General features: G+C 58.2%; 2 protein-coding genes and 1 long non-coding RNA gene across 7 annotated transcripts; 2 read left to right on the top strand and 1 right to left on the bottom strand.

Annotated features, from left to right (window-relative positions):
• The first annotated feature begins 2,588 nt into the window (after positions 1-2,588).
• LOC113984349 (L-serine dehydratase/L-threonine deaminase-like) lies at positions 2,589-3,882 on the top strand. The gene is made up of 3 exons (XM_039384210.1): positions 2,589-2,606; positions 3,125-3,310; positions 3,401-3,882. The coding sequence occupies exons 1-3, from the start codon at positions 2,589-2,591 to the stop codon at positions 3,698-3,700; spliced, it is 504 nt and encodes a 167-aa protein (XP_039240144.1). The 3' UTR covers positions 3,701-3,882.
• Positions 3,883-5,674: 1,792 nt separating this feature from the next.
• Positions 5,675-13,103, bottom strand: LHX5 (LIM homeobox 5). 5 transcript variants are annotated; one of them, XM_027714094.2, is made up of 6 exons: positions 12,861-13,103; positions 10,842-11,065; positions 10,088-10,273; positions 9,310-9,587; positions 7,952-8,117; positions 5,675-6,926 (listed from the first exon to the last, which is right to left on the bottom strand). In XM_027714094.2, the coding sequence occupies exons 1-6, from the start codon at positions 13,031-13,033 to the stop codon at positions 6,559-6,561; spliced, it is 1,395 nt and encodes a 464-aa protein (XP_027569895.1). In that variant the 5' UTR covers positions 13,034-13,103; the 3' UTR covers positions 5,675-6,558. The 5 variants fall into 5 exon arrangements, with proteins under 5 accessions (XP_027569895.1, XP_039240150.1, XP_027569893.1 ...); XM_039384216.1 differs by having other exon boundaries at positions 9,310-9,572; XM_027714092.2 differs by having other exon boundaries at positions 10,088-10,141.
• Positions 13,104-14,243: 1,140 nt separating this feature from the next.
• Positions 14,244-17,113, top strand: LOC120323770. Its single transcript, XR_005564598.1, has 2 exons — positions 14,244-14,509; positions 16,580-17,113. It is a non-coding gene; the product is annotated as an uncharacterized LOC120323770 (long non-coding RNA).

Genomic DNA, 17,113 nt, shown 5'->3' with positions numbered 1-17,113 from the left:
CCTCCCGTTACCCAAAGCCGATCACGCCAAAGCTCCGCCTATAAAGGCGTGGTCACATTAAGGCCCCGCCCCAACCCACTCTATTTATATATTGGGGCGTGGTCTCGCCGAAGCCCCGCCCAAAACACGGCCCCGGTCGCTGCAGGGGGCGTGGCCTTCCCCGGCTCCGCCCCCTCCATGGCAGTGACCCTGCCCTCCTTTTTGATCCCGTCCGTCCGTGGGTGTCTGTCCTGCGGGGGGATCCCTTTAGGGGGTGTGGGGGCACCGCAGCTCTGTGATACCCCGCCCTCCCCTGGCTCTCTCTGCCGCTCAGGTCCCGGTTGTGCTGTGCAGGGCGCTGAGCCCTCCCCGTGCCCCTTCCCTGCCGGTCCCAGCGCCTGTCCCTGGGTGCTGACACCTGTCTTGGGGGGCTCTTCCCAGAAAAAAGCAGGTCCTGGGATCCTGGGGCTCGCCCGCGGGGCAGAGAGGAGGGCAGTGAGCTGGCGTGGCTGTGACAAATAAAGCGCTCTGTGGTGGTGGCGGTGCTTTGCTCTCTGCCGGACTCTCGGGTGGCTGCTCTGAGGGTTGGGCTCACACTGTGGTCTTGCCCCCCCCATATTAACAGGGTGATCCTGTTTCTCTGAGGGTGGGAGGGTGTGTGCCCAGCCAGGCCGGGCTCTTTTGGGGTGCAGGCTGTGGAGGGTTCTCTGCTGCTGCCTCAGGCTGGGGACCGGTGTGGGGCAGAGCTGCTGAAATGGGGAAGCGCCAGCGCTCTCCCTGCAGGAGTGGGAGACCATCCTCATCCCTTTTTTCTGCCCCTCTCAGGCACCTGTGTGCCCCCATCCCCAAAAGCCCCGGTGTAAAATCCTCTTGGGCAGCAGGTCCCTTGATCTGCCTCGTTAGGAATAACGAGGTCATTAGTGGGGGATTAATGTGCTGGCTCGGCAGGGCTTTGAAGGTGCCAGATTCCCAGCAGGACTGGGAGCCCCTGGGGCTCCGTGGGGTCTGCAGGGGGGTGGGATGCAGCAGGTCTGGGCTGTTGGGGTGCTGTTTGGCACCCCAAAATCTGGGATGGGTGCACTGGACAAGGCAGGGTGTCCATAGCCCACTGTGTGGGGAGGTGCTGCAGGTAAGGCGGGGGTGGCAGAGCCTGTGTCCCCTGGTGTCCCTGTGGTGTGTGGGCTCCTGTGGCAGGGGGAGCTGCTCGAGGGATCCCTGTGCCTCAATTTTGGCAGATAGATCTCCATCACCAGGTGAAGGAGCAGCAAGGAGGGACAAGCACATTGGTGCCAAGAGCAGGGCATGCTGGAAATGCTGCTTGCCTTCCTTTCTTTATTTTCTTAAAAGTGGAAACCCAAAAAGTTGTTAAGTATCACCGCAGCTGCCACGGTGGTGTCACCCAGGGACTCTGGCCAAGGGAAGTGATGTGGTGACAGCCTGGCATTGCCTTCCTTGGGGCAGGGATGGAGCCAAAGGAGCTCCACCAGGAGCAGGGTTCCCCTGGAGCTCTCGCCTCGCTCGGTACCTGCCAGCAAGAGTGCTCTCAGGGGAGCTTTGAGGCAGAGTTTGGGTGAGAGTGTCACTGAAAATCGGGACTAAAACACTCTTTGTAGTATTAGAAAGCTTTATTTGCACTTTATTTTCTGTGCCAGGCATGTGAGAGAGAGCTCTTCCTGTCACACCCTTGAATTAGTGGTTTATTTTCATTATAAAGATATTCAACCTGTTTCTTATAAGAAGGCCGGACTATGTTAATTACTTCTCTGAGTTTATTAGCATATTAATTATTTCCTCACATGGACTTGTTTGCCCTCAATTACCTAACTGAGAGTCCTGGTCCTGTTTGATATGGAGGTGTTCATCTCCAGCCACAGCACTAAGCCCTTTAGTTCCAGCCTGATATGGGTTTGATAAGCAAGCCCGTGCTTTCAGATACCCAGTGCATTAATCATAACTTTTAGCTCCTCGTTTGGTAACAAGGGGACCAAACCCACATATTTTGGGTTCTGTTTTGTTGCCGTCTGCCTGGCAGTGGGACAGAGCTGAAGAGGGTGTGGAGGTTCCCGGTGCACCCCATTTGGCTGGGATGTGCCTGTGCCAGCTGCTGTGCAGTGTTTCCCTGCTGGGATTCCCGTTCAGCCTCTGCTTTCAGACTGTTCCAGCTTGGCCAGAGGGACAGAGAAACCTGCGGGGCTGGGACCTTCCTCCAGATCCCACCTTCCTCCTCCTCGCCCACTGGGGACAGAAGGTAGGACTCTCACCCTGAGGGTGGTCACTGGGGCTGGGAGATGAGAAGGGGTCCCAGAGGAAAGGGGGATCTCTGCCTGTTTTGCCTGGGGGCTGCTGGACCTCAGATCTGGGCCAGGCTCTGGCTGGGTCCTTGGAGTAACTCCTCTCCAAGGGGTGATCAAGGGGCACCTTTGTAGGGGTGTCACCCCTACAGAGACTCTTCCTGACCCTCCACAGAGTGGCTGGCATAGCCAGCTGAGGGGGCTCATCTGGGGGGGCTCACTCAGCTGGAGGGGCTGAGCCCCTCGGGATGTGCAGGTTGGACAGGTTTCCAGGCTGCTTTGGGTTGGGGGGCTTGGCAGGGTGGGCATAGGGGTGTGATGGCTCCTTTGGAAGCAGTGAGTGGGGATTTGGGGTGTGCAGGCTGCCCTGGCTACACTGGGGGTCTGGACCAAATGAGCAAAGTCCTAAAATCTGCTGGGACCCGAGAACAGCAAATGTAAACCCTTAAGGACCCTCAAAATATTTTGGGAGCTGCCCCTCCTCTTCCTCCATCTCCTGGGCACCCACATCTTGTCTCCTGGGCATTCGAAGGCTGATGGGATTTGGCTGCTGGGGCCACATGTCTCTAGCAGGACACCCAGCACCGTGTCTGGCTGGGTTAGGGGACAGGGTGTGCAGGGGGCACCTGGAGACACCTGGGATGTGGGGACCAGGACGATGGAAGAGGGGGTGGCATAGCCTGTCCTGGGGCTCTGGCAGGGAGACCCCATAGGTGCTCCTACATCCCAGAGTTGGGAAGGGCACTTGGGACAGGTCTGTCCTTCCCAAGGGACTCCTGTGCCCTGCACCAAGACTGGGGTCAGCCCCGGGGCTGTGGGGAGGGACTCACGACTCCACCACCTCTCCCTGGCAGAGCATCCATTGCCAGGGCCATGGTAGCCCAGCCTGGTGGGGCCAGAAGCCCTTCCACATCATCTCAGCCATCCCGGAGAGCCTGCCCCTCTCCAAGGCAGCGGGCACCAAGGTCTTCATGAAGCTGGAGAACGTCCAGCCCACGGGCTCCTTCAAGATCCGGGGCATCGGGCACCTCTGCCAGGAGGTGAGTGTGGGCACGGCGTGGGCAGGGGGCTGCTCCTACTCTCATGGGAGACACAGCCATCCTCTCCCCTCTTTCTCTCCTGCCTTTCAGGCTGCCAAGAAGGGCTCGACTCCTCCCACAGCCTTCTCCAGCACACAGCGTCCATGCAGGGATGGGGAAACTGAGACACGCGGGGCAGACGAGCCTGGGGCTCACATTGCAGGCAGGGCTGGAGCCAGGGTCCTTCCTCTGCTGGCGTCCACACATCCCGCTCTTCCGCTGGGACATGCCAGGTATCCTCCCCTACACGCCCCAACCCTCCATCCTCCTCCTGTCCCTCCCCTGCTCCTCCCCGAGCTGTTTGGGCTGGAACTCCCCACCTCGATTAGCAAGCGCTCCCTCTCTGCCTAATTGCTTTGCTACTGTCTTTCTGCATTATTATTCTAATGATTATTAATTATTACACTCCTCTGCCGTTCCTGCCGTGCTGGCTGCGGTCAGACAAGAACAAGGAGCGCGGCCGCGCTTGTTACGGTGATTTATGGGCGGAGATCCCCGGCCGGGTTTAACAGCGCTGGTGCCTTCCCGGGACTGCTGGGGTGACGGGGACCCCAACCCCAGGGTTGGCTCCTGCACCCCGCTCTGAGCTGTGAGTCCCAACCAGTAAAGGTCCTCTGAGCCAGGGGATCATCCCTGCTCTTGGCGGCTGCTCCTCTTGAGCCCCATCCTCCTGCACTAAGGCCCCGGGTGCCTGCACTGCCTGGGATGTGGCAGCTTGGAGCATCATCCAAAATCCCTCCTGCAGCCTGTCCCGCCCTGAGTCCCAGAGATGGGGTGCTGCAGCAGATTGAAAACAGCCCTCAGGCTTATGCCTTTAGTTTTTTAACAATAACAATAACGGTAATAGTAATGGTAGTAGTAGTTGCAGCAACCAGTGTTCACTCAGTGAATGACCTTGTGTTGCATTTTATACTCCTCAAAGTGATGCTGGGATGGGGTTACTTACCAACACATTGCCTTGTCCTTAAAAAAAAAAAAACCATTACCTGCTAACACTGACAGCCTGGAAGGGTTGGAGCAGAGGGGAGCAGCCAGCTGTGCTCCTGCCTCAGCTTCCCCACCTGTGAAAAAGGGAGAAGGTGCCTTGCTTGGTGGGTGGTGGGTAACCAGTGTTTTTGTGATGGTCCCAGCTCCTGACTGAGGGGTCCCTCGAGGCTCGGCCTGGCTTGTTGGCCACTCTGTTATTAATGCCAGTAATGGTATAGGAAGGATAAATTCCACCACTTGGCTGAACAGAGAAAATATGCAGAGAAGTGGCTGGCTTTCCATAAATCATCAGTGCTCCATGCTACAACCGAGCCAGGACTTAAAATTCAGGTCAGGAGAGAGGGACTCTCGTAAGCCAGCAAGGGAAGGTAATTTATTCTGTTTATATCGTTTTACTGCAAGACAAGGGGGGGCGAAAACCTCTGCCATGATTTTGCATTTTAAATATTGGTTCAGAGCTGCAACCTGCCTTGGACTTTTTATTTTTGTACCTCAGAAATCGAGGGACAGGAATCATGAGAGAGGAGGGGAGTGAACTGGGGTGCTGGGGGAGGAGAACCCCCTGATGCCCTCGGTACCCCTTAGGGCAAATGGGGCAAAAGCTGCCGATGGCATCGATGGACCTCCCCTTTGGGATGTCCCCTGTTGGTGTCCCCCTCCAGCAGCCCTACTGACCCCCATGGCTGCTCCATGGGGATGCTCTGCCAGCAGGGCTGTGGGTGCCCCTGGGCTGCCTGGATGGGCCTTGGGGGGTTCAAACAACACGTGCCAACCGGGAGAAAGGAATCGTGCATTGCGCTGTCTGTTGTGGGGGAAGGTGCTGAGCTGGGTAATGTGCCCCCTCCCAGTGCCAGAGAGCTGGAGGAGTGGGGGAATGGGGGGACTGGGGTACCATGTGGGCGATGCAGCAGCATCACCTTGTACAGGGGCCACGGCACCTGTTACACCCAGGGGAGTGATGGGGGGCTGCTCCCCCAGGCCCCACACAGGGCTGGAGGGCAGTGGTGGAGCAGGGCAGCCCTGCCAGCAGCGCTCGTGGTCTTGTCTTAAAAATAAAATAAAATAAAATAAAATGAAAGGGACAGGTGACCGAACAGTAGGTAACTAAAAGGTTTTTTATTCACATTGAACAACAAGAGCCATTCACACTAACAGCCTCTGCAAGAGGCAGCGGGGACAGGAAACCCACGACGCTTTCAGAAAACAACTTTTTTTCCTTTCCTTTTCCATTCTCCTTCCTTTTTTTATCGCCCCCTCTCTATCCTCTCACCCCCCTCCCCGGTGCCACCCCCTCCCTGCCTTCAAAATAGAAAAATTCGGAGCCTCCGATGACTAAAGTACAATAAATAATCAGTAAACACAAAAACATACTTTATTTGTTTCTCCTTTATACAAAATAAAGAAACTAGAAGCAAAAACTATAATACATCCTTAAATTGTCGGAGCCTCTGGGAATTGTTGGGGTGGGACTCGGCATCGAGGCTCGGGTGTAATTTCTGCTGTTGTGGTTGAGTTGGTTTAGTTCTGGGGTTTATTGGTTTTTTGTTGTTGTGTTTTTCCTGTTTCTACCTCTTTCTGGTGTCTTTTCCACCACGTGGGAGCCCAATCTCAGCCAGTCACTGGGGCAGCCCTGGGCCTGGCCCCCCCACGACCCCCCTTCTCCCCATCACCAAAAACCGTGTCCAAACCCACCTTCTCCTTGGGGATAAAATGGGAACAATAAAAATAAGGGCAGGGAGAGGGGCCGCGGGGGTTATTCCTTCTGTTCCCCATTCCCCCCCTCCCACGACGTGGCAGGGCATAATTAAAAAGGATGCTAATTAGCAGGGGGAAGCCCTGCCCCAGCCCCTCCTCCCCTGGTGCCACCGGGGCGGTGGGACCTGTGTCCAGGCGAGTTCAGCTTTGGTCCAAGAGGTGGTCCCGACACCGGCGGGGGTCTTCAGGGCTGGGCACCATTCATTGCTCCCCCCCCCCAAGTATTGGGGGGAAGGTGCCGGGAGGGGGGAGGTAGCGGGGTGGCCCCAAGGTCCCGGGGGGTGCAGTGGTGGGGAGGGTGGAGGGGGGATGCAGGGACGCGTTTTGGCACGGGAGGGGGCTCTTTATCCGACGGTGGTGATGTGATGCGCCCTGGTGCGGGGTGAGGGGAGGGGGGACACGCGTGGGCCGGGGGGACGAAGGGGGCGTTTTCCCCCTGCACACACACACGCGTGCCCACGCCAGGCCTACCACACCGCCGCCTCGCTGAGCTCCGGGTTCGGGTGCGACAGAGCCCCGCTGTAGCCGCTATTGCTGGACATGGAGAAGGGGGGGCTGGGCCCCCCGCTGAAGACCTCCCCCGGGATGGGGTGCAGCGAGCCGGTCATCCCCGGCTCGGGGCTGGGGGTGTCGGGATGCGAGATCATATCCGTGTACCTTTGGTTTTCTGAGGAGTGGTGTCCGCTTAGGGGGGGCTCCAAGGGTCCCAGGGGTGTGGAGCCGGGTCCTGAGTTCTGAAGGTAGCTGGAGTCGGCCGGGGACTGGGCTTGGGAGGGCGGCCCGTGGGGGAAAAAGTCATAGTTGCCTCCCGGTCCGTAGTAGTCCCCTTGGTAATCTGTGGGAAGGGGGGGGAAAAAGGATGGATCCTGTCCCCTGGGGCCAAAGACCTTCCAAAATCCTGCTGCACCCCATCCCAGCCCTGTCCTGTCCCCTCCAAAATATTACTGGCTCCCAGGATGCGGGGCCCAAAGAGCCAGGTAGGATTTAGAGCCCAACCTGAGAGAAATAAGCCTGTCCTAAGGGCTGCCGTGCCCGTCACCCTCTCTCTGCCCAGACTGGAGGAGGGAAAGGCGGGGAACGCAGGGTTGGGACAGCTGAGGGGGTGAAAATGGGCTCCGTTTAGTGCTTAATTAATGGGGGAAAGTTATATATATATATATATATATATATGGAACGGGAATAGATATATATAAAGAAAATGGGGGCAAATAAATATATAGTGGGAAAAATATGTAATGGGAAAAATATAGAATATAATAGGAAAAATATATAATAATATAATGAGAAAAACATACACACAACTGGAAAAATGTATATAATAGGGGAAAATATATACATAAAAGGGGAACACACACACACACATATATATAATGGCGAAATTATATGTAAGTTTAAGCAGCCTGGAAGGGATCTAGAAACTAACTTTAGGGCATCAAGGGGTGCCTGGAAAGCCCCCGGTCAGATGGGAGGCTTTGAAAATGCGGCTTTTGTGGGGGGCTCTGTGGGGAGCGGGGGGAGAGGGAGGCGCGGGGCCGCCCCGCTGCGCCCATCGCGTCCCGTCGGGGCGGCGGGGAGGCAGCAGTGACCTCCCATATGCTGCGGGCCCCGCGAGGTAATTGGAACAAATGCGGCCTGAAAGGGGGACAAAAGCCCCGCAGCTGGGGCTTTGTTCGCGGGAGAGGGGCCCCGCAATGCCGGCGGGGCGCGGGGGTGCGTGGACGTGGCTGCGGGTGCGGGGATGCGGCCGTGAGTGTGTGCGCGAGGGCAGGAGAAGCGGAAAATCCTCGGAGAAGCGCGATATGGAGGAACAAAAGGGGAAGGGGGACACACAGGGCAGGGTCCCCGCGGCCGGTCCCTCACCTCCGTAGTACGTGTAGGGGGTCGAGCCGAGCATCTCGGACTCGTCGAGGCGGCCGCCGAGGGGCCGCATCCTGCGGGGGCTGCGGAAGAAGGCGTGTCGGCGGGCGCCCAGCGCGCTCAGCTGCTTCATCCGCCGCTCCTTCGACCGACGGTTCTGGAACCAGACCTGTGGCCGGGCCGGTGTCAGTGCCCACCGGGAATGGGGGAGCGGGGACCCTTCTGGGGCAGGGACATCTCATCCCACCTCCCCCCCAAATCTGGTCAGGGGAAGTGTTGGAAATCTTGCACCCACCCAGGGTTTTTCAACATTTTGGGTGTTTTTTTTAATGACGCTGAGCCCCCACTCTTCCTGCTGCTTATACCCCAAAATGCGCACTCCCCAAATAACAAGGTTTATTAGAATCCTGCCCGTCTCGCCCCCAGCTGCATCCCCACATGCACATCCTCAGCCTATCTGTCCCTGCAAAGGAGAGGCCAGCCGGAAAATACAGAAGGGAGAAATTTCCCCTATGGATACGGGGAATAAGGGAGGAAAAGTGGGAAGGAGAAAGGGGGTAGGACTGTGGATCGCGGCAGAAGCAGGCGGAAAGCGGGAAGCGGGGAGATAAGCACCTGCAGCAGCAGACAGGGAGTCAGAACAGCCGGCAGTGAGGATGGAAATGAAAGGGAAAAGGGGAGATGTGGCCACCTCTCCACGGACATCGCCTAATCCGAACCGCACGCCTCAGCAGCCTGGTGGGGTGTCTGGATTATTGTCCCACTCCCCCAGGGATGGGGCAGCTCGGGAGAGCGAGCACATCACACTCCTGCGGGACTTCTGCTCCCCTCTGCCAGGAGCCGGGAATGGCAGCTCCGCTACCGGCAAAGCCGGAGAGTCCTCCCCTATTAATGCCTCTATTAAAGCCCATTAATCCCTACATTTCCGCAGGGATTTTCTTCACAGGGGCAGTGCGGTAAGAAAGTGCCGGCTGCCTGCAGAGAGCAATAGATGCTCCTTGCTTCCACAAGGCTGGAGCATCCAACTCCTGGCGCGCTGGAGATCCTGCTCGGCCCCACGGGAAGCCACGCAGGCTGACGTTTTGGGAATGGTTTTCATCCCTTCCCATGGGGTGGGTGTATTAAAGCACAGGGTGGGGGATCCCCGCTCACACACGGGAGAACGGGAGTGGGAGCAGGGCTGGGCCTGGGGTGACACTCGCAAGGGACAGATGGCGTTCCCTTTTCCCCATTCCCTGAGGGAACAATCTCGGTGTCCCAACCCCTTTCCAGCACCTGGGGGAAACTGTCACAGCCTTGAACTATCTGGGCTCCTACCAGAACCCCTTCTCCTCCCTCCCGGCAGCCTGGGGCTCTCCTACCTGGATGACTCTCATGTTGAGGCCGGTCTCCTGGGCCAGCTGCTCTCGGATGTGGCGGGTGGGTTTGGGGGTGGCGGCGAAGGCAGCTTTGAGGGTCTCCAGCTGCTTGGCTTTAATGGTGGTGCGGGGCCCCCTCCGCTTGGTGCCCGAGTTCTGCTCCTCGTTCTCGTTGTTGGTGGTCTCCTTGTCCGAGGAGGTCGAGTTGTCCGTCTCCTTGGTGTCGTCCTGCATGGGGTCCTGGAGATCCGGGGACAAACTCCTGTCTGTACATGAGGACACTGTAAAGGAGACCCAGAGAGGAAAGGAGGGGGGCGGATGACTTAGGGGAGAGGCTGACCCCCCTCTTCTCTGCCCTCCCCGGCCCATCCAGCTCAGCTGCTTTCCAGGAGAGGAGTTGGGAGGTGCTGGAGAGCAATAGGGGGTGCAGATCGCCTCTGCCCCCCTGATACCCCTAAAGCAACAACCCCCCAACATCACGCAGAGCTCCAGGCAAGCGCTGCCCGATTCAGCCCTGTGCACTGTGTCATGCCAGCCGGGGGGAGCTGGGGAGGGGGCGTTCCCCAAGCCCACCGCAGCCCCCCACGCTCCCCCTCTCCCCCCTGCGCCTTTTACACCGGGAAGCGGGATGCGCCGCTGGGAAAAATGAAACTGGTCCCTTTCGGGGTTTGGGGGGTTCCCAGTCACTGCCTGGAGCCTGGCTCACCCTCCGCCCCCAGCCACCGATCCCTCCCCCGGGGACCCTGCAGCCAGCACCCCCCCAAGGCCAAGCTCTACTCGCCTCGCTCACAGCAGCGGCCCCACTGACTGGCGTGGCAGGATCCGGCCCCGGGTGCTGGACGGAGAGAGAGCCCACGGAAGGGGGTGAGCAGGGGCGCCCGGCATGGCTGGGACAGCAGGAGGGGGCCTGGCCCTGCTCTCCTGATGCAGAGACAGCTTCCAAGGAAGTCAAATGGGAGCTTTGCCTCTGGGTGAAAGGAGGCGAAGGATCAGGCCCACGGCGCGGGGGGACAGGGCATACTCGCAGGGGGGCTCCGGGGCGGGGGGGTCTCCCGAGCCAGTCCGGAGGGTGGTCCTGGTTCCCCACCGCCCCGCATCCCCGCTGCCGTAGGGGCCGTGCGTGGGGCAAGAGCCAAAAGGCGGGGAGGGGGGGAAGAGCTCATCCCACGCGTGTCCGCATCCCTGGCGGGGGAGGGGGGGTATCACAGAGACTTCCACCCGCTTTGAAAGCTTTCACCCCAAATCCCTCCCTCCCCACGCGGATCAACTGGCTCATCCCACAAATCCAAACCTCCTTCCCGGCCAAGAGACGCCTCCGCCGGGAGGTACCGGCAGCTCGGGGCTGCTGCCTGGCAGGCTCGGCGCTGCCCGCTCCTGCCGGTGCCGGAGGCAGGAATTACCGGGGGGGTCAGGCTGGCCGCGGGGTGCAGCCCCTCATCCCACAAATCCAAACCTCCTTCCCTGCCAGGAGGTGCCTCCACTGGGAGGTGCCGGCAGCAGGGACGGTGCGGTGCGGCGGGCTGAGCCGCTCGTACCTGAGTTGAGGCTGCCTTCCTTCAAACTGGGAGAGTTCAAATAATCCTCTTTGCAAACAAATTTGTTCTCGTCGATGATATAGAGTTCCTCGCCCGTGGAGAGCTGCTTGTTGCAGACCATGCAGGTGAAACAGTTCAGGTGAAAGACTTTATTCCGGGCTTTCCGGACGAGGTCGCTGGGGGAGATCCCTTGGGAGCAGCCGGCGCATTTGGTACCAAACCTCCTGGGAAGGGGGAGAAAAGCGAGAGCTGGAGCCCCGGCGGCGATGGGCTGTGTGTGAGCCGTACCGAATCCCCCTCCTCAAACCCCATCGCGGGAGCCCGATCCTCCAGATCTCTCCCTGGAAGATTTAGGGGAGCAGGCGAGGATGAGAGGAGGATGAGGAGAGCCTTCATCCCCGCGCAGCCCCGGCACTGGGCTGCGGGGAGAGCGCGGGTCTGGGGTGATCCCACATGAGCATCCTCGCCCGGATTTGGCCCCTGAAGGATGGAGGGGAGAGGGGATGGCGGGGGGTCCTTTCGACGCTCCGCAGGGGGGGATTTCTTTTAAGTCGGTGCTCCCCGGGAGGGCAACGGGGAGCTCCGGCCTGAAAATCCCGGGGAGAAAACGGGGCTAATCACGGCCAGAGATGGAAAAAGGGAGAGGCGGGTGCGAGGGGCAGCGCGCACCCAGAACAACGGGCGGAGGAGGGGGCTGAGCTCCTCAAGGTAGCCCGGGGTCCCCAGCGCCGCGTCTGGTCCCCAGCCCGTCCCTCTCTCCCGAGGGGGAATTCTTCCAGGTCGAGGAGAAGGCTTTGCAAATCTCCGATTATCTTTTCCTTCCCAGAGCGGGTTTGTTTGATTTTTTTTTTTTTTTTTTTTGTTCGTGTTTTTTTTGTTTGGATTTTTTTATCAGGAGTGCCTTTTTAAAAAAAAAAAAAAAAATATTTCCAGGGAATCTGAATCAGCTGGGAAAGATCTCCCAAGGTAAAAAAAAAAAAAAAAAAAAAAAAGGAAAAAGAAAATAAACGCAAACAAATAAAAAAGCCAGAAAACCTCCAAAACAAAACCCAAAACCCTACAAACCCCCCAAATAACCCCCAACAAAACAACAACAACAAAATAATAAAATAATTAAAAAAACAACAAAGGAAAACAACAAAAAAATTCCACTCAAAAAACCCAAACCAAACAAACAAAAAAAAAAACAACAACAACAAACCCCCCCCCCCCCCAACCCTCAAACCAACCAAACAAAAAAACCCCCCAGAGACAAAAAATCTGCCTCCAGAACCGGGAGCGGGGGCTGTCGCTGCGTGGTTCCCGAGGTCCCCCTGGGCTGCCAGGCCCCGGGGCGCCAAGCAGGGTCGCCCCTTTTTCCCCTCCGGCCGCGGCACAACTTCTGCCTCCTCCGCTGCTCCCCGTGACGTTGATGTAGTGAGAGCATTAGGAGTCATAAGTCATTTGCCCCCCCCTTCCCATCCCGGTCCCTCATTTCCTCAGCGGCACCTTATCGCGGTCATTAGGGGCGTTTAAGATGCGGGTCCCCTCGGGGGGACGGCGGGGGAGGTTTTGACCACCGATTTCACCGGGGCCTGTGGTGGCGGGAGGGGGGGCGAGGAGCGCCAGGCCGGGTCCCGGAGGGGGGGACCCACGGGGCCGCAGCCGCGGTGCCCACCGGGGCCTGACGCGACGGGGCGGGCGGCGGCACCGGCGGAGCGGGGCCCGGGGCTCTGCGAGGAAGGTCATGGGGAGACTGGGGAGGGGGGCACAGCCTCGCTGCCCCTTCCTCAGGCTGCAGCAGCGGCCGCAGCGCAGCCGCCGGGTCCCCCCCGGGGCTTCCCCGGGCCGGGCACTGCTGCCCCGTGGAGCGGCGGGGCAGGCTCGGTGTGGAGCCCCGGCAGGGAGGGACGGGAGGGGAGCTGAGCTCCCCCAAAGCTCCGGGAAGACCCCAGGGAGGCAGCAGAGCCCGGGCTCGTTGTGAATCTCCGCGCCCTCCGCTGCCCGTTGGCGGGGTTGGAGTGGGGGGTGACGACTCACCTGAAAAAGTCATTTTTGCAGTAGAGTTTCCCTTCCCTGGAGAAGCATTTCTCGGTCAGGTTGCACTTGCACTCGCAGCACTGGACGCATTTGATGTGCCATGCTCTGTCCAAGACGTTCAGTAGGAACCGGTCCAAAATCGGCCTCTCGCAGCCCGCACAATGCACCATCATAACCTCCGCCGGGGGATGGAGACGCGCAAAAGGAGAAGCCAGACCCGCGCCGGCACACGGCGGCGGCAAAAAAAAAAAAAAAAAAAAAAAAAAAAAAGGCAAAACCCTCCCCGCTAACAGGGGAAAATAATATAAAATAAAATAAAATATATAAAAAAAATTGTAGGAAAAAAATAATAAAATAAAAAATTTAATAAAACGAAATTAAACGAAAAGAAATAAAATAAAAAGGAACAAAATAAAAGGGAAATAAAAACAAAATAAAAAAAGAAAGCAAAATAAAATCGAATAAAATAAAATAAAAATTAAAAAAATATAGAAGAGGGAATAACAAAAAATTCAGGGGAGGGGAGCGGGGCGGCTGTCAAGTTCTTCCCCCTCTTCTCTCCGGAGCCTCGACGACGGGAGGGAAAAAACGACGCCCCCCCAAAAAATAATCCAAACCACCCCCGAGAAATAATAATAACAATAATACTAAAAGCCCCCCCAAATCCCCCTCCGGTGCCTGCGGAGCGGCCCGGGAGCCGCCGGAGCGGCGGCCGCGCTGCTGGCGGGCTCTGCGGCAGCGGGCGCGGCGGGAGGGGTGCATGAACCCCCCCCTGCAGCCGGCAGCCCCGGTGCCTCGCTGTGCTCCGCCGCCGCCGCGCCGCCACTCTCATGCTGTCCCCATCGCCAGCTTTGTCCCCCGCCTTAGTAATTCGCGCATCCTTATTCAGATTTGGTGACGTGGCGGGCCGCGTCAGCCGGGATGCTGCCAATGGCGGGGCGGTAGCCATGGCAACCTCTTAATTTATAGCATATCTAAATTGGCTCCAGCCTTGTGCTTGGCACAGAGGGAAAAAAACAACGCGCCTCTATTGTTGAGGGTGGCTTGTACCTGGGCCGCGAAGTGAGTACGCACCTGGCTGGGGGGCCGGGGGGGCACCGCCGAAAAACCGCCGTCCCACAGTTTTTCCTTTGATTTTTTTATTTTCGTTTGTTGTTTATTTCTTTTAAAGGAATGCTCGGGGAGGAATCGGGGGGTCCCGAGTTGCTCCGGGGGACGGCATCACCTGGTTTGGGGGGTTTATATTTGTTTCGTACGAGGGGGAAAGATGTTTCTGTCTGGAAGAGCAACAAGTGGGGAAAAAAAAGAGAGGGGGTGGATTTGGGAGGGGGGGAGGGGTTGGTGGGGACGGGGAGGGGGCCGGGGGCTCCTTCCCGCAGCGTAGTGGGATGAAAAGTTCCCCCGGAGGTATGCGGGCCCCCCGACCGCCCCCCCGCCTTTGTCCCACGGGCCCGGCGCACCCCCCGCCCCTTCCCCGCTCCGAGGGGGGAGAGGGCGCAGGGGGTGGCCCGGGGGGGTGGCCCGGGGGGTGTCCCGGGGGGCGGCGGGCGCTACCCCCTCCCACACTGTGTTTTCTCTTTAATTCCAGGTGCGGCCGAGCTGTGACCCGCGGGAGGGACGGGGGGCAGGACCGGACCCGGCCGGGGGAGGTTATGAGGGGGGGGATCCAGCCTGGGGCCGGGGGGCTGCTGCCCCATCCAGGGGCTCCCAGCGGGGTCGGTGTGTGGGGCGGCCACGCCGCCTCTCCCTCCATTTCCCGGGGATTTAGGGAGGGGATGGGGTGGCCCTGGGGCCCGGCCGTGCGGGGAAGAGGAAGAAGGCGGTGGGGCAGGTAAAGGCCGGACCTCCATTCCCCTTCTCCGTCTTTTTCTCCAGCTAAAATCTAAAATTTTGTATATAAAAATATACATATATTTTCTTCTTCTTCTTCCTCGCTCCGGCCCGGAGCATTTCGCGGCCGCGGAGCATCCCGGAGCCGGGAAACCCTCCCGGTACCGGCAAAAAAAAATCCACCCCAAAAATCTTAACGAACCCGCCACGGCACAAGGGTATCGTCGGGAAGTGGAGGACGTTTTGTACGTGCCCGTGGGCGTTTGTGAAAAGAGCGAGAATCGAATCAAGAAAATACACAGAGAGAAGAGATTCGGGGGGAAAAAAAGAGAAGGAAAAGGGAAATAAATAGAGAAAAACCACAAAAGAAATCACAGAAGGAAAAAGAGAAAATGGGTGCGGAAAAACATATAGAGAAGGGAAAAGGAAGTAAAAGAGAAAGGGAGATTGAAGAAAAACAAATCAACGGAAACTAAAAAGAAAAGGAAGGAAGTAAGATGAAATGGAAGGAAAAACAACAGAAGAGGAAGGGGAAATAAAAGAAATGAAAAGAAGGAAAAAAGGAATAAATGAACGAAAGAAAAATTAAATATAAATAAATAAGGGAAGAAATAAGACGAGGAAAAATGAAGAAAAAAGAAGGAAAGAGGAAAATTAAACTGAGGAAAGAAATAAAAAGAACGGAGAGAATGAAAAAGAATTTAAACCAAAAAGGAAGCGCGAGGGAAAAGCTCCAGACCGAGCGAGCAAGGAAGAGGAGGGAAAAGAAATACAACAAAGACAGAAGGAAAAAATCCAGGGAAGAGAGAAGAAAGAAAATTAAAACTGCGGCGAGCTAAAAAGGGGAGAAACGGGCAAGAAAGGCGAAGGCACGGGAAAGAGGAGGAGAAGGGACCGGATTCGCGACCGATCGCGGCCGCGCTCCCGTCGGGCTCTGCCCAAGTTTGCGGGAGTCCCTGGGCTCTTCTGGGGCATTTGGAAGCCGCGGGACTGTGTGGGGCTATGCGGGGGCCTCTCTTGCCGCAGCCTGCACGGATTTCGGGAGGAGACCCGAGGGCAGCGCGAGAGCGGGGACAGGCCACGGGGAGCGCCGGGAGCACCGGGCAGGCCCCGCTGCGGCCCCGCAGCGCGGAGAAAACCCGCGCGGCTCAAACCCGCCGGGATGAGCGTATGGAGTCCGTGGAGTCTGTGGAGAGCCGCGGCGGCACCCGTGTCTGTGCGGGGGAATATGCCCGCGCACAGGACCGTCTCCGCACGCACACGCGTGGCCGTGAGCCCGCGGCAGAGCCCCGCTCGCAGGCACCGCGGGCTGCCCGTCCCACGCGGGAAGGCGGGCGCGGGGGGGGCGGCTCGGGGTTGCCCCACGGAGTGCGGGAGTGGGTGTGTGTGTGCGCCACGTCCCGCGCCGTGAGGCGCTCCTATGGGTAATCGTATGGATAATCTTAGGTGGCACGGATGGTCCGCGAAGGGTGCGGGAGGCGACACCCGCACCTTCGCTTGTGCCCGCGCACTCGCGCTCCCCTCCCGCGGCCTTGCGCGCCCCCGTGTCCCGCTCCCACGGCCCCGAACACGGCCGTGGTCCCCTTCCCTGCCGCCCGGTGCTTCCCCAGCCCGCCCCGCCACCGAGCCGGGACCCCCAGCTGAGGACCCCCATGCAGAGGGACGATGCCGGGGGGTCCCGCTCCCCGCGGCCGCGCTCGGCTCCCTTTTTCGTTTGAAAGTCAAGGAATAAATAAATCCAAGGGGAAGGGGAGGAGGGAAAAAAAAACCACCTCACAAGCCCCAAGCAACACCCCCCTCCCAGCCACATTCCCTCATGGTAACAGATGGTAATTCAGGCCCCATAATACCGCCTATATGTAACTAATAAACCTTTTGTGTTTTAACAGGGTAATGCGTGGAGAAGCAGCGTCGCTTATACAAGATGTTGATGGAATTTACTATATTATTAAAGGAAAAAAAAAATCCCCTTTCAAGAATAAAGTGTATCAACTTACAACACAACAGACGGCAGAGGGATAAGTGAAACAGACAAAAGACAAACAAGATAATAATCTGTTTCCAATCAGTTAAGCCCTGTAGAATTTGTAATACGCGGTTTGCATATTCCCCCTGTGTTTTGTAATTAATTATCTATCTGTTCGGATGCTCCGCCGCCGACTTTGTGGATATTTCCAACTATTTTGGGGGTTGTAGGCGGCGACCTACGCGGTGAAAAGGAGCGCGGAGGAGCGCGGAGCGGGGCCGGGCTCCGCGGCTCTGCCCGGCCCGAGGATGCCGAGCCCGGGCGCGGTGGGAGGCGGCGGCTCCGCGCCACTCCGCGCTCCTCCGGCGGGCGAGGCTGCTCCCCCCGCGCTCCCCTCCTTTCCCCCGGTAAGAGGGGGGACGGGGCAGGTTTTAACATTAAACAAACCCAGCAAGCA

The sequence above is a fragment of the Pipra filicauda genome, unplaced genomic scaffold (genome assembly GCF_003945595.2).
Source record: "Pipra filicauda isolate LSUMZ 115617 unplaced genomic scaffold, ASM394559v2 scaffold33_size4404698_pilon, whole genome shotgun sequence".
Classification (NCBI taxonomy): Eukaryota; Metazoa; Chordata; class Aves; order Passeriformes; family Pipridae; genus Pipra; species Pipra filicauda.
This window is presented reverse-complemented; position numbering and strand designations above follow the sequence as displayed.

Excerpts from the sequence above, each read along its gene's own strand:
- LOC113984349 (XM_039384210.1), top strand. Across the intron at positions 3,311-3,400 it reads TCGGGCACCTCTGCCAGGAG|GCTGCCAAGAAGGGCTCGAC; the intron begins GTGAGTGTGGGC and ends CCTGCCTTTCAG.
- LHX5 (XM_027714094.2), bottom strand. The coding sequence starts at position 13,033 with ATGATGGTGCATTGTGCGGGCTGCGAGAGGCCGATTTTGGACCGGTTC. Across the intron at positions 10,274-10,841 it reads GGAAGGCAGCCTCAACTCAG|AGGCAAAGCTCCCATTTGAC; the intron begins GTACGAGCGGCT and ends CCTTTCACCCAG. Across the intron at positions 9,588-10,087 it reads GGGCCGCTGCTGTGAGCGAG|TGTCCTCATGTACAGACAGG; the intron begins GCGAGTAGAGCT and ends TCTCCTTTACAG.